Source organism: Amblyraja radiata, chromosome 26 (assembly GCF_010909765.2).
Source record: "Amblyraja radiata isolate CabotCenter1 chromosome 26, sAmbRad1.1.pri, whole genome shotgun sequence".
NCBI classification, from domain to species: Eukaryota; Metazoa; Chordata; class Chondrichthyes; order Rajiformes; family Rajidae; genus Amblyraja; species Amblyraja radiata.
Window position 1 is genome coordinate 31,394,504 of NC_045981.1, and position 24,866 is coordinate 31,419,369.

General features: G+C 44.7%; 1 protein-coding gene across 2 annotated transcripts; it reads right to left on the minus strand.

Moving 5' to 3' along the window:
- Positions 1-1,082: 1,082 nt before the first annotated feature.
- jmjd6 (jumonji domain containing 6, arginine demethylase and lysine hydroxylase) lies at positions 1,083-24,748 on the minus strand. Of its 2 annotated transcripts, XM_033044606.1 has the most exons (7): positions 24,510-24,748; positions 19,596-19,984; positions 13,016-13,302; positions 8,174-8,309; positions 6,526-6,664; positions 5,759-5,851; positions 1,083-1,609 (listed from the first exon to the last, which is right to left on the minus strand). In XM_033044606.1, the coding sequence occupies exons 1-7, from the start codon at positions 24,636-24,638 to the stop codon at positions 1,478-1,480; spliced, it is 1,305 nt and encodes a 434-aa protein (XP_032900497.1). In that variant the 5' UTR covers positions 24,639-24,748; the 3' UTR covers positions 1,083-1,477. The 2 variants fall into 2 exon arrangements, with proteins under 2 accessions (XP_032900497.1, XP_032900498.1); XM_033044607.1 differs by lacking the exon at positions 5,759-5,851.
- Between the last annotated feature and the right edge of the window lie 118 nt (positions 24,749-24,866).

Consider the following 24,866-nt stretch of genomic DNA (forward strand, 5'->3'; position numbering starts at 1 on the left):
GTTCTTCTGGAAGGTTCTCCCATCTCCACAGAGTCACCTCCCTGACCAAGGCCCTTCTCCCGATTGCTCAGTTTGACCGGGCAGCTAGCTCTATGAAGAGTCCTGGTGGTTCCAAAGTTCTTCAATTTAAGAATGACGAAGGTCACTGGGCTCTTTGGGACATGCAATGCTGCGGAAATTGTTTTATACCCTTCCCTAGATCCTATCTCGGAGGTCTACGGACAATTCCTTCGTCTTCATGGCTTGGTTTTTGCCATGATATGCACTGTCAACTGTGGGATCTTATATAGATAGATGTGTGCCTTTCCAAATCATGTCCAATCAATTTAATTTACCACTGTGGACTACAATCAAGTTGTAGAGACATCTCGAGGATAATCAATGGAAACAGGATGAACATAAGCTCAATTTTGAGTGTCATAGCAAAATGTCTGAATACTTATGTAAATGTGATATTTCAGTTATTTCTTTTTAATTACTTTGCAAACATTTCTAAATGCCTGTTTTTGCTTTTTTATTATGGGGTATTGTGCGTAGATTGATGATAAAAAAATGAATTTAATCCATTTTAGAATAAGGCTATAATGTAACAAAATGTTGAAAAAGTGAAGGGGTCTGAATACTTTCTGAATGCACTGCTATAAACTATATATGAATGTGATGAAGGTTTACAGAATCATACAAATTTCAATTTCAGCTTGAATTTCACAGCAATGATTATAAATCCAAGAATTCTGTGCAAATTCCAACCAGAGCTATTCCAATCAAATGCCAGATTTAGATCAAGTCTGATCAGGTTCTGTCAGAGTGACTCAGTGCTTTATCCGGGTCAGAATAATTTGCTTAGTACTATCGTACACGTCTGTGGTTCTATCACCCTCATCCAAATTAATAGCATGTTGAAGATTGTTCTTTTCATGGTGATGGTTGAGTCAAGTATCGATAAAGTTGGAAGGACGTGGGCCAGGTTCAATTTGGCCCGGGTTGAGCTGGAATTTAAATTTATACCCAAGCAGATATCCATTTTGAAATTAGCAGTATGTAGCAATGGTGTTTTCAAAATTAAGAGCTTCCGGATAAAATTCAGTTTACTCAGTGTCCAACTTTATTTAGTTCAAGCAAAACTTGAGCAGAAATATTAATCAACAGTAATAAAATTATCTAATAAAATTGAGCTAACACTGACGTGATAACTGTTTGCTCAGTATTACTGTTAATTTAGGGAAGAGTTTACAAAAATATCTTTACAACATCAGATAATTGCACCGAAGAAACTAATTATTTGACATTTGATGTTCTTAGATGGCTATATACTTGGAACCACAATCACCAAGGAGGTAAACAAAAAATATCTACTGGCAACAGAAAACTGAAATATTTATAAATTTAAAATCCTAAAACTGAAGTATTTTAATCTTTCACCATAGTTTTATTCTTTACTGGAGGATGCACAGCACGTCTCTTCTAGTGTTTCCTGTCACCTGGACGAGCTGCGTTCTTTGCTCACACAGTCATCTCGAGATTGAGAACTATCATCTTCCATCATATTGCAGGTTCTTCTTTTTTTCCTTCGGTGGGTCATTCCATCTCCTTCAGCACCAGAGTCACACTAGTTTTCAAACGGAGAAAAATTAAATGAGGAAAGAAAAAAAAAACAAGAGCTAAATTCCTACAAAATGTCATCTGTATTGATCCATATATGCACACTTTCTGTCATAGGAACTAATGACGTTAACTATAAAACAAGCAAAATACACAATATTCAGTGGACTGCCACCATTGAGGAATTACATGAAAAAAAAGCCATGCAAGGACAAGAGCTGCAAGGAGCAGGAAATGAATGAATAGAATATGCCGTAAGACACACAGTGAGCTCCTTTATTCAAATATTGATGCAGCTGCATCAGAGAAAGAAAATGTGAATGTACATGGCATAGCTACATATATTGTTATACTTAACAGATGGGTATTTTAGGTTAAACAAAGCCTTGCTATCATGTTACATCAGTCATGGACTATTCTGAAATCTGAAATGCAGTCCTACAGTACTGATAAGAGGATAGAAACTTTACTTAAGAAAAAACAGGAAACCAATTTAAATTCAGTAAATGAAACATTTTATAAAGATTAAGGGCAAACTCAAATGGTGCAAATTAAACATACAACAGATAACAACTAGTTTCAAAACTAGTTCAGAATGAAACAGGAACAAATATCTAACAAGAAATGCTGGAAGAAATACTAATGAATATTTTAGACTTTACTTTTAGAGATACTTGTATAAACATGCTCTTCGGCCCACCGGGTCCATGTCATCCAGCAATCACCCCGTACACTAGCACCATCTTACACACTTGGGACAATTTACAATGTTTTAACCTAAGCCAATTAACCTACAAACCTATACGTCTGTGGAGTGTGGGAGGAAATCGGAGAAAACCCACACAGACACAACAAACAAACTGATTTTTTAAAATTAAACAGATAGTACACAGTAGCAATGGAACTTTGAAATATATGTGTTTCAAAACAGGGAATTAAAAAGAAAATACATCCAATATATTTTCTTGGTGTATCTAGTTGTATATTTTATCATTGAGATCAATGAGAAAGAGGTAGACAAATTTTCAAAAATATTGTTTTTGATTTTTTTAATGACAAAATGCCATGCAACATTAGAAGTACATAGGATACATGAAAATAAGATTAATAATGATAGTAATTAAGTTTCAAAATGGCTTTACGCATGTGTATATGAAACAAATAAGGTCCGACCACATAAATATAAAAATCAGTTGAATAACATGACAGGTAATACGTAATCAATGACCATCGAGATACCTGCTATGTAAAATACCCACAATATAATCAAGTTTGTTAGATGAAATAGAATGTGGTCATTTGAAATATATGCTTGCATTGGAGGAAAATGGATACACTGCACTCATGTAATCTGGTTTAATCACATCTCTATGGCTTAAAGAGCCAACCTGGTAAACTGGATGAACCACATCAGCCTGAATCAAATGCACCACATATAATGATCACTCACTCTCATTGACTTCTACTCCCTCAATTCAACAGCTAATTCTACCCAAATAAGTCCAAAGATGAATTAAAAAAACTCCTGCACAGAAGCCTGCTGTAGTTCATAGCTCCTGCTTAATAGCTCATTGCAGAGGTCATTCCTAAAATTAGTTATTAATCAGGAAATGGTGTTAGGCACACTGTTGGGACTGATGACAGTCAGGGCCTGATGGTCAGCATCCCAGAGTACTCAAAGAGGTGGCCCTAGAAATCGTGGATGCATTGGTGATAATTTTCCAATGTTCTCTCGACTCTGGATCAGTTCCTCTGGACTGGAGGGTAGCCAATGTAACTCCACTTTTTAAGAAAGGAGGGAGAAAACAGGGAATTATAGACCAGTTAGCCGTACATCGGTAGTGTGGAAGATGCTCGAGTCGATTATTAAAGATGTTATAGCAGTACATTTGGAAAGCAGTGACAGGATCGGTCAAAGTCAGCATGGATTCATGAAGGGGAAATATTGCTTGACTAATCTTCTGAATTGTTTTGAGGATGAAGTCGAATGGATAAGGGAGAGCCAGTGGATGTGGACTTTCAAAAAGCCTTTGACAAGGTCCCACACAAGAGATTAGTGTGCAAAATTAGAGCACATGGTATTGGGGGTAAGGTATTGACATGGATAGAGAACTGGTTGGCAGACAGAAAGCAAAGAGTGGGAATTAACGGGTCCTTTTCAGAACGGAATCAAGTGATATGGGGAAAAAGCAAGAATGGGGTACTGATTTTAGATGATCAGCCATGATCATAATGAATGGCGGTGCTGGCTTGAAGGGCCGAATGGCCTACTCCTGCACCTATTTTTCTATGTTTGTATGTTAGTCTACCACTTTTGTAAGAATATTTGAGTTGGCTTTGCCCATGGGATCTGTGGATACCAAAAGCACCCTCCATTTTCTAATTTTCCTAACAGTTTCGGAACAGTCTTGCACACAAAGGTGGCAATGATGATGGAAACTCATTCTGTCTCAAACAGAGTTATTAAATCCAGAAAGAGCTCAGAAGATTCCAGATAAGACACATATCTTATGATCTTCCCAGACTATTTTGAGGATCCCAGTTTGGATTCTTAAAACAAATATGCCAGGCAACAAAGACTAAAAAGTTTTTATTTTTATATCACTTTCATTTTTTATGCCACTTAAGGGTTTTCTTGCAGATATAACAAAAGCGCAAAAGTTTATTATAAAAGACACAAAGTGCTGGAGTAATATGGATAGGTGACATTTCGGGTCAGGGCCTTCCTTTAGGCCGATTGTGGTGGGGGAGACTGGAAGAGAGGAGGGGCAGGACAAAGCCTGGCGAGTAATAGGTAGATACAGGTTTAAAGTCCCTGGTGCCATTATCCTCCTCAATCACAGTTAAACCCCCTATTCCTCTATTGGCAGCCATACCATTAAATATTTTCAGGAATGCCTTCCATGAAGTAATTGGAATAATAGAATGGAACAATTGTACTGTTTATGCATTTTTGCATTGATGTAATACTGTATCTACACATTAAGATAAGGAAAGAAAATCAGTTGGCCTGTCACATCCACAGCAGCTGTATAAGAAAACTCTAGCATACACTTTTATCTTAATATTTTTTTATTTTCAGATACTTATCCAGCTTTCTTTTGAAAACCACCATTAAATCTGTATCCACAACTCAACCAGGCAGTGTACTCCTATTCCTAACCAGTCACTGCGTAAAAGTATTTCCTAATGGCATTTTCGGATTGATGTCTTCAATGACCTCTCCTCCTCCATTAATTCTCTCATTAAAACATATTTCTTCAGCTTAACTATTGGTCACCCTTCCCACCCTGATATCTTTTGGTTTGATCTAGTTTTGTCATTATCGGAGAGATCTTCTTGTATGTTGAAGACGCAGTAAGCTGTAGATGTCAGTTAATAAGCAAACTAAATCATATAATCAATGACTACCTAATGTAATGACTGATCACCCAAAGTATGAGTAGATGCATTTTTCTCATGCAATTGTGCTGTGAATGTATTACTCAAGTTATGTTTGCTGTGAACCATTGAAGCAAGGTTGATTCCGTAAAGTGCAGGAGTAAGTAATTTCCCATTTAGCAATGATGAGAAAAGATCAAGTAATGATACATAAATTGGAATTTGGCAACATTTGTAAAAGAATGAAGCTGAAGATGCATCCATGCAACTGTTCACAGTTAATATTCCTTTTCATGTGGTAGTCAGAGTAAGTCAGGAAACAAATAGCATTTTCCAATGGGATACATGGTTGACACTATGTGCTAATTTAAAAAAATAAATTCAAATAACTTTGGTAAATTAGACTGATTCAGTTATGTATTTGTTCCCTCATTATTAGGTACACAAACTAAAAATGATTACGGTGCTTCCTATATCACAGCTACACAGATGTGTAAAATTTGTTTGGTTATATTAGTATAAAATTGCTTAACTACACCATTTTTCTGAAATATTCTTTCCCTAAAATAACCTAACCAGTTATAACCAGTTATCTTATGGAGCTTTATTTTTTTTTAATTGACTGGAATTTTCTTTTTCTTTTCAATGAGATAACAAGAAACTGTTATAAATACTAATGCTCCTGACGATATCAGCTGTTTGGCTTGAGGACAGGTTTGCATTTAGTGTAGCCATCTTCTTCACTTCCCCTGACACCCACGAATATACTTCTTACATTTATATTTTCCTCTGTGTTTAGTCCTATCCTTCCCAGAAATCTCTCCATGTCTTTGTCCATATTTTCTGTTCTTTTCTCTCCCTTTCTCTGCTGCAATAGATTTGAAGAAAAGTAAAAGAAAAAGTGGAAAAGAATCAGAATAAAAACCCAGATGCATTGCTTTCTGATTGTAACTATAAATTGAGCAAACTGAGATTACATGCTCATTTTATGCAATATTACAATTTTAGCACCCTGTTCTTATTCCAGCCAAATGCCTTGTTTTTATTCCTAAAATACAAATGCTGGAGTAACAGTGGGACAGGCAGCACATCTGAATAGAAGGAATGGGTGACGGTTTGGGTTGAGGCCCTTCTTCAGACTGTGAGTCAGGGGAAAAGGAGACACAAAGATAAGAAAGGGTAAGATGTGAAAACGAGACATCAATGAAGGTGTAGAATAGATAATTGTTAGCTAGGAGAAGGTGACAACGAAGCACACAACAAAGGAGATAATATTTAATCAGGGGACAGTCAGATTGCTGGAGAACTAGGAAGAGGGAGGGAGGGACAAAGAGGGTAAGCAAGGGTTACATGAAATTAGAGATGTCAATATTCATACTGCTGGGTCGTTAGCTGCCCAAGTGAAATATTCCTGTTGCCCTTTTATTTTATATCCATTTTTAATGGAAATATTGTGCCTATTTATTTACTGATCACACTAAATGAAAAAAAGACAAAATTTCTGTTTATCCAATTATTTCAGTTAAGAAACTTAATTCTTACCTCTGAGTCAGAGTCTGAGGAACTAGAGCTGGACGAACTAGAAGAATCGCTTGAGCTGTCCGAGGCAATACCCGTGGACTCCTGTAGGTCAACCAAGTCTGCTGCTACAGCAAGTTCTGGCCGTTCTTGCTTCAAGATCCTGTCAGCATATAAAAAGGTTCTCTCTCTTAAAAGTTTAATTCTTCTCAAGGAAGCTTTAACTGAACAATAAAACTATGTTAGCAAACTTGCACGTGGGGAATAATTTGTTCAGTGGGTTATCCAACTGGCTATTCGTTATGCACAAGCACGACAGAAAATATCCATAAGATAATCAGAATCATATCCAAAACTTAACCAACTCAATGTTTAGCTCAGTCTGAAGAAGGGTTTCGACCCAAAAATCACCCATTCCTTCTCTTCAGATAGAGATGCTGGCTGTCCCGCTGAGTTACTCCAGCATTTTATGTCTATCTTCGGTGTCAACCAGCATCTTCAGTTCCTTCCTACATGTATAACCACACATCCTTACAGCATGGAACACAAATAGCATCCCGATTCAATCTTACTGAAAGCAACCATACCTCTAAGTAACTTAGTATAAGGTCAAAACAAACTTCCTCAGTCAGTTCAATGGTTCAATTGTCTACTACTTTAACAGGCTCTAAGCAATGTGTTTGGCATGAAATTGAAGTACTTGTTGTTGTTGTACTTCCGGTGGCGCTGGTGCCAGCTGCCTCCACCTTCAGCCCCGGTATCTTTTTGTTTTTCCGTTTTTTTTGTTATGTTGAAGTGTGTTTTTTATGTTTTTTTTAATGTTTTAATGTGGGGGAAGAGGGTACGGTAAGGGGGATACCGTCCTTCAGTCGCTTCCTGGAGAGGACGCGACTATTATTCGAGTCGCGTCCTCGCCCCCCCCCCCCCCCCCCCCCAGCGGCCTACCTACTGGATTGGTGCGGCCTTTCCTGCCTGGACCGACCAGAGCTCCAGCAGCGGCGGGACAGCGCTGATACATCGCGGGGCTGGCGATGCCTTACCGGGGATCGCCGTCTGGAGCCCGGAGTGCTGGGCCTGCGGCACCAACATCCTGGAGCTGTGGTTCGCGGAGCTCCCAACGCGGGCGGCGCTGACAAACATCGTGGGGTCCTGCGACTCTGCCCGGCTCGGCCTGCGGACTCGGGAGCTGCGAACTCCGGTGGGAGGCGGCTGATCGGGAGGTCCGGGCCGCTGAGGAGGATTTTCACCGTCGGGGTTCGGGGTTCGGCGTTCCATCAGCCCGGCGAGAGGGCCTGAGCATCGGGCCGCCTGGGATGGCGACTGCGGGTGCTCGGAAGGCCCCGACCACGGGTGAACATCTGGGAAGATCGGAGGGGAGGCTGGCTGGACTATGGTGCCTTCCTCACCTTAGTGCCATTGTGTTATGTTGTGTCGTGGACTTTCTGTGTTTGTGCTTTTTAAAAAAAATTCTATTTTATTTTTAATATGACTTATTATTTATTATTTATTTATTTTTATGATACTGACTGTAAAGGGAAATTCATTTTGTTGTCTCTAATTGAGACAATGACAATAAATTTGAATACAATACAATAATAAATTAAAAAAGGCACATCACAAGCACCTTGAACACAAATTTAATTCCAAAAGAAAACAAACTGACTGAAATTACCTGTACCACTTTCTGGACAGTTTAGGACGTCCTCTGACTGTTTTATGCCACACCACGGGAAAGTTGGTTGCACTGGCAAAATTTTGAGTGATAGCAATAGTGTGATCCATATTCAGTACTACATGCCACCATCCACCTGAAAAGCAAATTTTAAAATCTCAATAAATATAACATACACTTTTCCAATTTATTGAGAGTGGATTAACGTCACCCTGTTCCTGCAAGTAAAGGTAAATCTTTTTCGGTGATCCACACAATTTTCTTTCCTATAAATCAACTCAGCTGATCTCTTAAACTTGTTAAAAAATGTATTAAAATCAAATGTTTGTAAATAACATCCAAATGTCAGCGCTGACACCACCCATTGCGTTGAGAACAGAAATTTGGCACGGGCTGACACGGGCATTGTCTTTGTACGTTCTCCCTGTAACTGCAGGGAATTTTCTCCAGGTGCTCCGGATTTCCCCCACACTCCAATAGGTTTGTAGTTTGTAGAAAGACTCAAGGGAGGCTGAGGGGTGATTTTATAGAGGTCTATAAAATCATGGAAGGAATAGATAGTGTGAATGCACAGTATTTTACCCAGGCTAGAGGAATCAGGAACAAGGCACAGGTTTAAGGAGTGAGGTTAAGATTTAATAGTTTAGTTTAGAGATAGGGCATGGAAACAGGCCATTCAGTCTACCGAGTCCACACCGACCAGCGATCCCCACACATTAACACTATCCTACACACACTAAGAACAATTTACACTTATACCAAGCCAATTAACCTACATACCTGTACGTCTTTGGAGTGCGAGAAGAAACCGAAGACCTCAGAGAAAACCCACGGGGTCACGGGGAGAAGATACAAGATCCATACAGACAGCACCCGTAGTCGAGATCGAATACGGGTCTCCGGTGCTGCAAGCCCTGTAAGGCAGCAACTCTACCACTGAGCCATCATGCCGCTCTAGCAACCTGAGGGACAGCTTTTCCTACAGAGAATAGTATACATATGGAAGTGCTGCCAGAGGAAGTAGTGGATGCAAATACAATAGCAACATTCAGAAGATATTTGGACAGGTGGATGGAGGGGAAAGGTTTAGAGGGATATGGGTCAAACTCAGACGAATGCGGTTGGCTTAGATAGGGCATCTTAGTCGGCCTGGACGAGTTGTGTTGAAGAGCCTGTTTTTGTGCTGTAGGACTAGGACCAGAATGCGGTGGTCCAACCACTCCTGAAAAAAACTAACCTCGACCCCACCTTGCCAAGTAACTACAGACCCATTTCTAAACTGCCTTTCCTCTCAAAAGCCCTTGAAAAGGTAATTTTAAGTCAACTTATACCTTACCTTCACCAAAACACTATCCTGGAAACTTTCCAATCAGGTTTCAGGGCTCACCATAGCACAGAGTCTGCCTTGTTGAAGGTACACAATGACCTACTGCTCACCGTTGATTCTGGCGACTGTGCAATTCTGCTCCTTCTTGACCTCAGTGCAGCATTTGATACTGTCGACCACACCATCCTAATTGACCGTCTCCGGTATGGGGTTGGTATTGATGGCACTGCCCTGAGCTGGTTCATCTCCTACCTCAAAGGTAGGAGTTTCTCGACTAACATAGGAAACTCATTCTCCTCCCCAGCTAATCTCTGCTGTGGGGTTCCACAAGGTTCCATCCTTGGCCCCATTCTCTTCTCCCTGTATATGCTCCCCTTAGGCCGAGTCATTGAAAGGCACGGCATTTCCTTCCATTGCTACGCAGACGATACCCAACTCTATCTCCCCCTGAAGCCCAAAAACCAATCAAATCTGTTTAACCTTACCCACTGCCTCGAGGATATAAAGTGTTGGATGGCCCAGAACTTCCTCCAACTAAGCGAGAGCAAGTCTGAGGTCATCCTTCTCGGCCCCACGGACTCAATCAAAAGGATAGCAGGCAGCCTTGGAAGCCTTACCCCACTTCTCAAACCTCACGTCAAAAACCTTGGCGTGATATTTGACTCAGCACTGAAATTTGACAAACAAGTCAATGCCGTGGTAAAAGCTAGCTTCTTTCAGCTTCGGACGATAGCTAAAATAAAAAAATTCCTCCAGTTTGATGACCTGGAAAAGATCATCCACACATTCATCTCCTCCCGCCTAGATTACTGCAACTCCCTTTACACTGGCATCAGCCAATCTTCCCTGTCCCGCCTGCAACTGGTCCAAAACGCCACAGCGAGACTCCTGACGGGCACCCGAAAAGGGGACCACATCACCCTGATCCTGGCCTCTCTCCACTGGCTCCCTGTGCGGTTCCGTATAAACTTCAAGATTCTCCTCCATGTCTACAAAGCCCTCACTGGGCTTGCCCCCACCTACATAAAAAGTCTTCTCACCCACCAATCCACCTCCAGGCCCCTCAGATCGGCCGACTTGGGGTTGCTGAATATCCCACGGTCTAGGCATAAACTCAGGGGCGACCGCGCCTTTGCGGTTGCAGCCCCTAGACTGTGGAACAGCAGCCTCTTTCCCATCAGAACTGCCCCCTCCATCGACTCTCTTAAGTCAAGACTAAACTTATCTATACTCCCAAGCCTTTCCTGACGTCCTCTGTGTGAGGGCTACATGTATATATGTATGTAGCTTGTTTTGTTGTGCTATTCTTATAACAAATGTAAAGCACTTTGGCCAACGAGAGTTGTTTTTTAAATGTGCTATATAAATAAATGTGACTTGACTTGACTTGAGAATGGACCTAGCTATCAAAATTCACATTAGGCAGGAAATGGTGTTGGGTAGATTGATGTGACTGAAGGCTGATGGTCTGCATCCCAGGGTACGTAAGGAAGTGGCTCTAGAAATCGGGGACGCATTGGTGATCATTTTCCAATGTTCCATAGAGTCAGGATCAGTTCCTGTATTGAAGGATAGCTAATGTTACCCCACTTATAAGAAAGGTGGGAGAGGTAAAACGGGGAATTATAGATCACTTAGCCTGATATCAGTGGTGGGGAAGATGCTGGAGTTAAATATAAAGGATGAAATAGCGGCACATTTGAATAGCAGTAACAGGATCGGTCCGAGTCAGCATTGAAGGGGAAATCATGCTGACTAATCGTCTGGAATTTTTTGAGGATGTTACTAGGAAAATGGACAAGGGAGAGCCAGTGGATGCGATGTACCTGGACTTTCAGGAAGCCTACAAGGTCCCACATAGGAGATTAGTGGGCAAAATTAGAGCACATGGTATTGACATGGTAGGGTACTGACAAGGATAGAAAATTGGTTGGCAGACAGGAAACAAAGAGTAGGGATTAACGGGTCCCTTTCAGAATGGCAGGCAGTGACTAGTGGGGTAGCGCAAGGTTCGGTGCTGGGACCACAGCTATTTACAACATACATTAATGATTTAGATGAAAGGATTAAAAGTAACATTAGCAAATTTGCAGATGACACAAAGCTGGGTGGCAGTGTGAACTGTGAGGAGGATGCTATGAGGATGCAGGGTGACTTGGACAGGTTGGGTGAGTGGGCAGATGCAGTTTAATGTTGATAAATGTGAGGTTATCCACTTTGGTGGCAAGAACAGGAAGGCATATTATCATCTGAATGGTGTCAAATTAGGATAAGGTGAAGTCCAATGAGATCTGGGGGTTCTTGTTCATCAGTCACTGAAAGTAAGCATGTTTGGTACAACAGGCAGTGAAGAAAGCTAATGGCATGTTGGCCTTCATAACAAGAGGAGTTTAGTATAGGAGCAAAGAGGTCCTTTTGCGGTTGTATAAGGCCCTAGTGAGACCACACCTGGAGTATTGTGCGCAGTTTTGATCTCCAAATTTGAGGAAGGACATTCCTGCTATTGATGGAGTGCAGCGTAGGTTCACGAGGATGGCAGGACTGTCATATGTTGAAAGAATTGAGCGACTGGGCATGTATACATTTAGAATGGAGATGAGGAAAAGCCTTTTCACCCAGAGGGTTGTGAATCAATGGAATTCTCTGCCTCAGAAGGCAGTGGAGGCCAATTCTCTGGATGCTTTCAAGAGAGAGTTAGATAGAGCTCTTAAAGATAGGGATATGGGGGGGAAGGCAGGAACAGGGTACTGATTGTGGATGATCAGCCATGATCACAGTGAATGGCACTGCTGGCTCGAAGGCCCAAATGGCCTACTACTGCACCTATTGTCTATAAAATGTTAAATGGTGAAGTCATCAGGTACGAGTTGTGTAGAATTGGAGAAATAGAAGTTTCATTCATGGTCTATGAGGAGACAGCAACTCTCAATGAAGTTAAAAATTAATATTTTTGCTCCAAATTCCACAGGGAAATTTTCTTTATTTGATCACTGACCACTGATTAGACTTAAGCACTCTCATTTGAATGGGAACAGAAAGCCAACTGGTACCAATGCAAAGTTAACAAGATGACAAATATGTTGACTGAGCATTGAGCCCCATTTGTGCTAACGTGGGATTATTATGAACTCAGGCAACATTTTTCAATCCATTGCAGCACATTAATATGCTTCTGATTATCTTTCCTAGACCCACTACAAATGAATTGCCCTAAATGTCTCAAGAGGACACACATGCATAGAATCCTGCAGATTCAGAGTTCCAGCTAGAAATATGCCCCCAAAAAATTCATGTAAAACACTGAAAAAGCATTTTTTTTAAATCAGACACATTACCACTGTTGGTTGAATTGGAGAAATGTAGAATATTCTATACTGTCACGTATGAATAACAAAAAATAACTTTCAAACAGGTACACTCCATGCATTGAGCACTAATAGAATAAACAAAAAACAATTACTTTTCATCAGTAATCATCCCATTTAAGAAAACCATTACTGTTAAAGAAATGTTACCTGGCACAAAGACAGTCTCCCCAGGTTTCTGAAGAATTTCTAAAGGTTTAAACTCTTGGGGCCAGGTTGGATGTTGCGTGCGAGGATATACAATGACAAACCACGTGATGGCCTCATCCTGCTGGTTCCCACCTTCTTCTCTTGTTAGTTTGATAAGTTCACGAGGTGTATTTGTAGGGAACAAACACCAACGTTTATGACCTTGAACCAGAGCATTCCATGCACTTGTTCCTAGAGGATCAATATGGACACCAGTTCCAGATCTAGGAGGGCCCATGACAAACCATCTGAAAAGATAAATCATACGAAACAGGTTTCACTTTTATATTTATCTTTGCAGTACAAATAATTTCTCAGTGTCGATCTAGATGTTACACCTAATTTAAAAAAAGAACATATTGTACATATCCATTAACTCCAGACGCTGCCTGACCCGCTGAGTTACTCCAGCATTTTGTGTTTAGCTCAAGACTGCAGCATCTGCAGTGCCTTACATTTGCCATGTAGATATTCTTCCCATAAGAAACAACATCTCTTGGCTTTTTTCTCAAAAACAAAAAATGATAATCATAAATGGTTTTTTTTTTGGGCAACTTCATTACATCCCATCCTTTGCTAAATTATATGTCAATCTTTCCTTGTCCCCTGTCCTGATATACTGCATCAACTACTATTCCTGTTAATAAATCCCTCCTTGGCCGTGTTCATCTCCAACTTGAAATCTCCCTCCATAGTTCAAATTAATTTCCTGCACATTTTCCAACCATTATATTTTTCAATACTGGTGTTTTCAAACCTTCACGATCATCCTGCAAGACTTCAAGCCAGTTTAACATTGACATTTCTCTACTTATTTGAAAGCCTTTTAAAAACATATTTTTCAACCATTCACTCGGACCTCTTAGTCCTGTTCATTACTAGTGCACTCATGTGAAATAATCCAAAATCCATTAGGGCTAAGGGTGAGAGACATAAGTAGGGTAGACATTCAGAACTATTTCCCAGAGTGGAAAGGTCAAAAACTACAGGGGGCATAGTTTTATGATGAGAGATGCAAAGTTAAAAGATGTGTGAGGCACTTTTTAAAATAAACAGAAGACGATGGGCGGACAGGAACTGCAGATGCTCGTTTAAATCGAAGATAGATTCAAAATGCTGGAGTAACTCAGTGGGATCTCTGGCGAGAAGGAATGGGTGACTTCTCAGGTCGAGACCCTTCTTCGGATGATGGGTAGACACAAAAAGCAGGAGTAACTCAGCATAACAGGCAGCATCTCTGGAGAGAAGGAATGGGTGACGCTTTGGGTCACGACCCTTCTTCAGACAGATGATGGCTGCCTGGAATATGCTGCCAGGGGTAGTGATGGAGGCATAGACAATAGTGCTGAAGTGTCTTCTAGGTAGGCACATGGATATGCTATGAATGGAGGGGTACAGATCATGTGCAGCAGATATGATTAGTTCTTCGTGGCATTATGTTTGGCTTAGACATTTTGGACTGAAGGTACTGTTCTGTCGTAGCGGCACCTAGTGGTGGCGATTGGCTGGCGCGGTCACATGAGCATGGGAGATTTTTCGTGGGTTTTTTCTGTAACCGTCATTCTAGCACTACGCGAATAGAAGAAGCATCGTTAAAATTTGGTTGTCTCTCTCGACTCGGGTGACTACTTTATTTTTGTTTTAAAATAAAGAATTTTGTACACCCTAACGTCTCAACTCGCCAAACTGGTGACCCCGCTAGTCCGACATGCAAGCCGCCGCCATCCCCGACGCCCAGCAAATCACTGTGGGCCTGAAGCTGCCCGTGTTCTGGGCAGAGCAGCCTCAAATGTGGTTTGCCCACATAGAGGCCCAGTTCCACCGGGTCCGACTTCACTCAACAAAGAGACGGCCTCGCGGTTGCTGCCATATTTACAAGACCCACTGGCGATTGGCAGGTACGACAGCTTCAAGGCCCTACTGCTCCGTACCTTCGGGCTCAGCCGCCCGCCTGCTCCACATGGACGGCCTAGGCGACCGGAAACTGTCCGCCTTGATGAGCGAGATGCTCACCTTGATGGACGGCCATCGACCATGCCTGCTTTTCGAGCAGGCATTTCTCGAGCAAATGCCGGACGACATCCGCTTGCTGCTTGCCGGGTCCGACTTCACCGACCCTATGCAGCTCGCCGAGCAGGCCGACGAACTATGGGTCGCGAAACAGCAGGACGGCGGGTCCATCATCCAGTTGTCTGTGCCTGCACGCCAGCCGCCCCGCAGAGATGCCCAGCCCTCCGCAGCCATCGCCGAGCCGCACGCTGAAGACCGGGGTAAGCGCCAGTGGTGCTTTTATCACCTCAGCTGGGGCGCTGAGGCCCGCCAAAGCCGTCCACCCCCCCCCCCCCCCTGCACGTTTTCGGGAAAGGCCTCAGCCGATCGTCAGTAGGGGCTATCGCGATCGGCCAAAACAATCGCCACTACGTGCACGACCACCACTCTGGACTGCGTTTCCTGCTCGACACCGGGACCATCATCAGCATCCTGCCCCCGACTAGGCTGGACACCCGTGCTGGTAAGCGAGGCCCTGTCCTGATGTCAACCATAGCACCATCCCCACCTACGGCACGCAGACCCTATCCCTAACGTTCGACTCCTGCCCGTACGTATGGACCTTTACTGTCGCGGACGTGGCACAGCCGCTCCTGGGCTCCGACTTCCTTCAGACCTTTTCCCGCATAGTGGATGTACGGGGCGGGCGCCTCATTCCACCAACGGACCTCGGACCCGCGACCCACGGCAACCCCCAGCCCGCATCTGAACCCGGTGGCTGAGGTCGAGGGCCCTTATGCCTCTCTGGTCGCGGAGTTCCCGGAGCTCCTCACCCCCCCCCCCCGTTTCCGCGCAGCGGCCCCCAAGCATGGGGTAGTGCATTATATAACCACCACGGGACCGCCATTACACGCTCGGGTGTGCCGGCTCCTGCCCGACAAACTGCGCATCGCCAGGGAAGAATTCCAGCTGATGGAGGACATGGAGATTGTGTGGCGCTTGGACAGCCCGGTGGGCATCCCCATTACACATGGTCCCTAAAACATCTGGGGGGTGGAGACCATGCAGGGATTATAGGCGCCTGAACGCCGTTGCGGACCGCAAACCGGTCCCACATATACAAGACTTTTTGGACCATCTGGAGGGCACTACCTTTTTTTCGAAGGTGGACCTGGTCCGCGGTTATTATCAGATCCCTGTTCACCCGGACAATGCGCCATAAACAGCCACCATCACCCTGTTTAGGCTTTTTGAGTGCCTTTTGGTTTGAAAAATGGCACGCAGGCGTTCCAGATGAATGGACATGGTCGGCAGGGGATTGGACTTCATTTACATCTACCTAGATGACATCCTGGTTGCGAGCCGCTCCGAACAGGAACACCTCACGCACCTGCAGACGCTGTTCCTGCGGCACCAAGACCATGGACTTGTAGTCAATCCTGCCAAATGCCAGTTTGACCTCCGCATTATTTCACCTCGCAGGGCGCCACCACAGTGCTCGCTAAGGTAGAGGCCATCCAGCAGTTTCCCCGGCCGCTCACTGTGAAAGGGCTACACGAGTTTGTCGGTATGGTCAACTTCTACCACCGCTTCGTGCCGGCAGCGGCCAGAATCATGCGCCCCCTTTTCCAGTGCCACGGGAACTCGTGTGGTCCACTGAGGTGGAGGCCGCTTTTGCGCTAACGGAAGCCACCATGCTGGTACACCCGAGGGCCACGGCCTCAACGGCCCTCACGGTGGATGCCTCCGATATGGCCATGGGCAGGGCATTGGAACAGCTCATTGACGGCCGCTGGCAGCTGCTAGCCCTTTTCAGCCGTCAGCTGAGGCCCTCTGAGCACAACTACAGTGCATTTGACCGAGAGCTCCTCGCCCAACCTGGCCATCCAGCACTTTAGATACTACGCCGGATATTCGACACACCACCCTTGGCCTGGCCCACACTTCAATCCGGGCGACTTCTGCACTGGTGCCGGACAAATTTGTCTGGCAGGGCCTCCACAAACAGGTCTAGGCTTGGGCTAGAGCCTGCATCCCCTGCCAGACATCCAAGGTGCAACGTCATGTGTGGGCCCCGGTGCAAGACTTTGTGGTCCCCTCGGGCCGCTTCCAACACATCCATGTGGATTTAGTGGGCCCGTTGCCGCCATCCCGTGGTGCCACGCATCTCCTCACGGTTGTGGATCGAGGTGACCTGAGGCTATTCCGCTGTCGGACACCTCCGCCACGTCTTGTTCCCGGGCCCTTGCGGCCAATTGGATTGCTAGGTTTGGGGTTCCGACAGACATTTCCTCCGACTGGGGGGCTCAGTTCACGTTCTCGTTGTGGGCTTCCGTGAAATTATACGGGCCGCAGTTGCACCACACCACCGCCTATCACCCCCAGGCAAACGGACTCGTGGAGCAGTTCCACCGTCACCTGAAAGCGGCACTGAAGGCACGGCTCACAGGTCCGGATCGGGTCGACCAGTTGCCTTGGGTGTTGTTAGGCATCCGCACGGCCCCCAAAGCGGACTTGGATGCATCGTTCGCTGAGTTGGTGTATGGCTCGGTTTTGCGGGTGCCCAGGGATTTCCTCCCTGCGGTTCGAGGGCAGCTGGAAGTCTCTGGCAGCGAGTGGGCGGCCTGGTTCCTGTGCCTACCTCGCGGCATGGGACAGCCCCGGTCCACGTGCCGCCGGTCCTTAAGAACTGCTTATTTGTTTTTGTCCGCAGGGATTCGCATCGGTCCCCACTGCAGCGTGTCTACGAAGGTCCGTTCCGGGTGTTGCGCCCTGGCTTCGCGACTTTCTTGTTGGACGATGGGGGTCGGGTGGAGATCGTCTCCGTTGCTCAACTTAAACCGGCTCACATGGATGTCGACAGCCCGGTCGGTGGTGATGGCGCAGCCTCGGCGTAGGGGCCATCCGCTGGCCAATCATGCGGCACCTGTTGCGCCTGTTCTCCCCACACTAGTTGTTTCTGTTTCTCCCACACCGTTACAGTCCCCTGCTTTGTTCCGCCAGCCCCACGTGTACCGCCCATCCCATCTATTGTTACCACGCGTGCCGGTCACCGGGTCTGCCCTCCTGCTTGGTTCCGTACCTCGGGTTCTGGGGGGTCCTGTAGCGGCACCTAGTGGTGGCCTGGTTAATATCGAACTCTCGCGATTGGCTGGCGTGGTCACATGAGCGCAGGAGCTTTTTTGTGGTATTTTTCTGTAACCGTCATTCAAGCGCCAAGCGAATAGAAGCATCGTTAAAATTTGGTTCTCTATCTCGACTCGTGTGACTACTTTATTTTAGTTTTAAAATAAAGAATTTTGTACACCCTAACGTCTCAACTCGCTATAAATTTGTATATTTTTTACATTTTCTTGTGAAAATAATTCTGAACAATTCCATAGAATATTTATAATGTAACAATGAACACAAGCTATTTGGGATTGGGTGATGTGGTGGATTAAAATGATAAATTTTCAGTTGCGCTTAGATGGAGATTAGATGTTGTAATTTATTTATTGTAAGTACCTCATGGTCAAGAGATTAGGTAATTCTCCTTATGTTATTGTATGAAAATAGGCCAGGGTACAATTCGGCAAGCGGCAGAGAAAATTAAGCTACTTTTGGAGACAAACATGGTCTTTTAAGGCTGGTTTTCAGGTCTATTTCTGGGACAGAGTAGGTGGTGGCTTCACCTGCACTTAATTACACCATACCTCTGAATTCTCTACTCCATTACTTCTGCACAAGTTCAACAAGCTCAACATTTAGAAAAATACTTTCATCAAAATAATTCTTGAATAAACTTTGTCACAGTAAATAATCCAATATATTTGATTCCGTATTGTCTAAGAAAAGGAACTTTTCCATGGGGGATGCTTTTCCTCCACAGAAAAAGCTACCAAGACAAAGGACATCCGGTGTTTGTGAATATTTTTGACAAGACATGAATAGGACTCGTGAATAAAACTGATCTGCAAGATACATGGATAGGCAACCCATCCCAACCCCGAGATGTCACCTATCTACGTCCTCCTGAAGTGCTGACTGGCCCGCTGATTTATTCCAGCACTTTGATTTTTTTTGTAAACAGGCATCTGCAGTTCCTTTTGTCTGTAAGATAGCATGCACATCTCTCATACAAAAACTGGTCCAATTATGGGAAGCTGTCTAAAAATATATGGCCCCTTTCATTGAATGTGATTCTCTGTATGTTTTCTCAATTCTTTGCTTATTTTAAAGATGTCTTTTCCATTATCTATTTTGATTTTTTTTTAAACAAGAGCAATTTTTTGAATAGTTCTTTTGAAGTCTTCTGATTTCCCTTTTAAAGAGCAACAATTGCCATCTATTCTGTGTAATATAACTTACATAGATTTATTACCTACATTGTTGTAGCTCACAAATTCGCTCAAATGGAAAATCAAGGCTCTTGAGTTCCAAATGGACTTTCCACCAACTCTTAGTCATACTGGAAATTCAAAACTAAACTTTTGGAATATACAAGTTATTCTGTACACACTGAAAACACAGCTGGGCATCAACAGAGACTGGTTGAACAGGCTGCTGTTACCTGTATGGAGGTCTTCGCTTTTCCCCTGCAAACTGGAATAAATCATCCTTGAAATAGGTTGACACTTCATAATCTTCCAGGAGTTTCTGCCTTTTAGGATGCTCCCCATAGCTACTGTCAAAAATGTACAGAGGACTATCATCTTTTGTCGTTTCCATATAGTCAGCATAATACTTCATCTTCATTTTAACAGAATAACCATCGTTGTCTTCTCCGCACTTGAACTTTTGATTTCTGTACTTGCGCTTTAATCGCTCAAGTGTCCACTTTTCCTGCGCTGCCCATCCATGCTCAGCATTTAACAGCACCACAGGCTTATATGGTTTCTCATACTTCTCAATAAAGTTTGCCACAGTCGTTTCCAGAGCATCTATCCTTTCCACATTATCCTTAAACAAAAGAGAAGCACAAAATAAGTTGATTTTGTAATTCCAGCAATTAGAAAATACAGATTAGGAACGACAATGGGGTCATTATAAGTATTTCTTAAGTACATAGATAAGAATGGTTTAGAGGGATATGGGCTAAATGCAGACAGGTGGGACTAATGTAGATGGGCCATCTTGGTCAGCATGAGGAAGTTGGGCCAAGGGGCCTGTTTCCATCCTGTATAATTCTGTTCCATTAATCAAACATTATAAAAATGATGTCTTTCTTATGTTTTGATCATACCAACAGCTGCCGATGAAAACAATCATGAAATAATTATTCTACCATAGGTTTAAAAAATTGTGCTAAAATAATACTACTTTATCCTCCTCCCATGCTGATAGAGGGGATCATGACAGAAGACTCCTCATAACGATCCCTGGACCGACGACGCGATGCACTCTGTGACGCGTCGGGCGACAATTCTGTCAATATGTTGGACGACTACAGAAGCCAACAGCGAGCTACATCGTCTGACACACGAGCGAACGAACGAATGCTGACAGAGAATACTTTGGATAACCCAACGCTTTTACGATGCAAACAGTGCCATAAATGTACTACCTTGCGCCTCCCTACAATTCCAACCAGTGTAACTACTGGTGGCATATGGTGACTGCCATTCTTCCCACGATTGACTATTTGACTCATTCCTCTCGTTCATTCACTTGCAATTAAAACACATGACAGCTTAAGCTCACAATTTCGAATGAGAATTAATGTCTCATTCCGAACTCTACAGCTGTCTAGACTCCTTCCCCACACTCGTTCTGTCCTTGTGGACACTTGGAACTGTGGATGCTGGGGTACAAAAAAAGATAAGTGCCGGGGTAATTCAGTGGGTCAGGTAGCATCTCTGGAGAAATCCCCCTACTCATCTTTCACTCCATCAGCCGTTGCATATAATCCTCCAACATTTTCTTCACCTCCAACGGGATCCCACCACTAGTCACGTCTTCACATCTCCACCCCTTTCCGGAGAGATCATTCCCTCCCCAACTGGTATACGTGGGGGTGCCGTCGTGTATGGCTGCCCTGCCAGCAGCTGTTAGTCCTTTCACCCTTTTAAAAAGATTTTTGTGAGTTAAAAGTGTTTGTTTTGGAGGTCTTCTAGACTTTCTATGTGGGGGGGGGGGGGGGGAAGAGGGAAACTATTTTTCTCAGTCCCTACCTGGTCGGAGATGCGGCTTTTCTCCGAGCCGTATTTTCGCCCCTTCCTCGCGGCCTACCAACAGACTGGAGCGGCGTTTTCCTGCCGGGACCGGCCAGAACTTCAGCTTCGGCGGCGGCGCAGCGCTGAGGATCCATCACGGAGTGGGGCGATGCCTTACCCCGGTCGCCGTACGGTGGGCTCCGGAGTGCTGTGACAGCCGACTCCAACATTGCGGAGCTACGGCCTGAGGAGCGTCCAGCTGCGGGATCGCCAGTGTTGGAGCTCCGACCAGCGCGGCCCGTGGACTTCGGGAGCCGCCGTCTCCGGGGAGGAAGTGGCTGCTCCAGACACTCCGAGCCGCTCAGAGTGTTCTTCCGACGCCGGAGCTCCATCATCCGACGAGAGGGCTTGAAGCATCGGGCTGCCGTAGCGGCGACTGCGAAGGCCTCAATAGGCCCGACTATGGGTGAACAGGGGATGGGACTGGACTTTGCTGCCTTCCCTCACAGTGGGAACCATTGTGGGGGGTGTTTTTTTATGTTTATTGTTAAATTCTTTAATGTTGTGTCTTATCTTTATTTGTGTGCTGCAATGGCAAGTCAAATTTCACTACACCAATTGGTGTATGTGATAATAAATGTCCTTTGTATCCTATTTGAGAACTGCAGTGTTCAATTACAAATAATTGCTTTTACAAATGATGTTGCTTTTTCCATAACTAGTTACAGGATACAGTGCAGAATGTGGCATTCTAGAGAGGGGAACTGATTGAAAACCCTGACTTGGTAACTTGAAGAGATGAGTGAGAGGCCCAAAAGTACCGAACTGAAGTAAGGAAATAGAAGTGATTCTAAATAGAAGGGTTGATTCTTTTAAAACTAAAGCTTGATCTGAACAGATTGTGAAGCTGTGTTACAGTAATTGTCAAAATAGTTTTGCAGTTCAAGTATTTCATATACAATTGGATAAGCTGAAGAATGGTCTCGACCCAAAACCATCAACTATTCCTTTTTTCCCAGATATGCTGTCTGACCCACTGAGTTACTCCATCTTTTTGTGTCTATCTTTGGACAAGCTGACAGTTGGAGAGTAAGTTTGTATATGATAAATCCATTCTACGTGTCTCGCAGATCTTGTTTCAATCATAACTATATTTAGGCATGCCTAAAGTTTGGTATACTGGAAGAGGCTGTCAACAGTCCCACAGCGTACTCTTCAAGGTAGAACGGTTCCTTGATTTGGAACCCAAACTCTTTGCAGTAAGTACTCACTCTGGGTCCCAACTGATACTGTAGAGTCAAACTAGGTGTGACTGAGAAAACTCTGATCTTGGTAAGGAATCTACTACTGCACACTATCTTGAAACGTGTTGTGGAAATAACATAATTCGCCAAAACAATCATTTTTTACTGAACACTGAAGTTCAACGGCCACCTCATTACCACCTTTGCCTCTCCACTGGAATTCTCTTTTCAATGAAACAATTTATTCTCACCACAAGGCATGTGCTCACTAACTCCAATTCTTTATGTTATTGCAAAACCCCACCTCCTCTCTTTCGAATGACTCATTGAGAATCGCCTCAGGATGAACTGCTCCAAAATTTGTCCCGCCTCACACCAACCGAGCTGTTTAAATTAGTTTGTTGTCACATGTACCGAGGTACAGGTAAGGCTTTTTTGTTGTGTGCTATCCAGTCAGCGGAAAGATTGTACATGATTACAATCAAGCCTTCCACAGTGTTCACATGCTGGATAAAGGAAATAATGTTCAATGCAAGATAAAGTCAAGTAAAGTCCGATTCAAGTTAGTCCGAGGGTCTCCAATGAGGTTGATTGGAGGTCAGGACAGCTCTGTGGTTGGTGATTGGATGGTTCAGCTGTCTGATAACAGCTTGGAAGAACCTATCCCTGAATCTGGATGTATGCATTTTCACGCATCTGTTTGTCTGATGGGAGAGGGAAGAAGTGGGAGTTTTGGGGATAAGACTCGTCCTTGAATTTGCTTGCTAAGGCAGCGTGAAATGTAGATGGAGTGAAAGGAAGGTTGATTTGCTTGATGGAGCTGTTCCCAAATGATGCATCCTGATGCGCCAGACACCCGGGTTCGATCCTGACGAGTGCTGTCTGTACGGAGTTTGTACATTCTCCTTGTGACTGCACGGGTTTTCTCGTGCTCCAGTATCCTCACACTTTCCAAAGACATGCGGATTTGTAGGTTAACTGGTTTCTGTCCCTAGTGTGTAAGATACAACTATTGTATGGGTTGGTGTGGACTCGGTGGGCCAAAAGGTATATTTCCATATTTTATCTCTAAATTAATCAAAACATGCCAAACTTCCTACATCTTCAAAGGAAGTAGAGTCTCTGGTGTGCTTTCTTAGCCATTGCTTCAAATGTTAAATCCTTCCATCAAAAAAGGTCCTCAACCACCCATTCCCTCCACTACCACTTCCTACCTCCTCTGCTTTCCATAACCTCCCCACTTCCTTCCTTCACCATAGAAACACCCCACCCGTCTGCTACCAACCCATCCGCCCTCACATGTGCAAAAACATGGCTCACCCTAGCCATCCCTTCTTCCTCCCGCTCCCATCTGGCAGAAGTGACAGATCTCTGAAAGCGCACATGGCCAGACTCAGGAACAGCTTTTGTCATCGGGCTTCTGAAATGTCCTTCCATAAGCTAAGATGTTGACCAATTCTCCTCTCTCCCAGTGCGACATTGGACTCTGTCTATGGAACTGATGCGCTACAATATTGAGAACTATATTCCGTGCTCTACATCTTCCTCTTTGTTCCACCCATTGTACTAGAGTTTAGCTTGATTCGATTTATGTATAGTATTATGTTTGATTAGACAGCATGCAAAATAAAGCCTTTCACTGTACCTGCCCTCCAACCGCCACCTCCCCATCCCTCCTCCCCCACCCACTCCCCTACCACCCTCAACCCCCTCCCCAATCCTCCCACCCTCAATCCCTCCCTCTCCTCCCAACCAATCCACTTTCCTCCCACCCCCAATACCTCTTCCCCTCCACCCTCCAAACCACTCCACTCCCACCCCCAATACCTCTTCCCCTCCAAACCACTCCACTCCCACCCCCAATACCACTTCCCCTCCAAACCACTCCACTCCCACCCCCAATACCTCCTCCCCTCATCTCCCGTCACCGCATCTCAGCAGCAGACCACACCTCCCTCCCCACACTCCCACCTCCACCCTCCCCATCCTCAAGTCTCCACCCTTGCCCCGGGCCAATTGCGTACGTGCCGAAGCAGGGAGTGAGCCTAATCCAGGCCTACTCCACCGTAGCCAGGTAATGCTGCCTACCGTGACCGTGCTCAAGGCCAGCGAGAAAGTTTGATGGTAGTTGTGCTTCGTCCAGTCAAACGAGTCCCTCAGCTCGGGCCGGGCGCTGCGCTTCGCCTCTTTGATTCGCTTTTTAGTTTTGTGATTCATTTCCTGCCGTGTAGTGAGCAGGCCGCGGCCCCTCTCCCCGTCTTCCTCCGGCCTACCGGCCTACCGGCCCGCCGACAGCACCCTGTCCCCCACCACCACCACCGCCGCCGCCACTCAGCGCACGTTAGTGGCTTTCCAGAATCTTCATCCCCCCCCGCCCGCACCGGCCAGACCCACGCTAAGGAAGTCCCACCCTCCCTCGCTGACCATTGGCCGCCTGCTGGTGGG

Bases quoted from the DNA above. Each gene is read 5' to 3' on its own strand.
- jmjd6 (XM_033044606.1), bottom strand. From the start codon at position 24,638: ATGAATCACAAAACTAAAAAGCGAATCAAAGAGGCGAAGCGCAGCGCC. The intron at 13,303-19,595 runs GTAACAGCAGCC...TTATCTTTTCAG, and splicing joins AAGCGAAGACCTCCATACAG to ATGGTTTGTCATGGGCCCTC. The intron at 8,310-13,015 runs GTAACATTTCTT...TTTGCTTTTCAG, and splicing joins GGAGACTGTCTTTGTGCCAG to GTGGATGGTGGCATGTAGTA.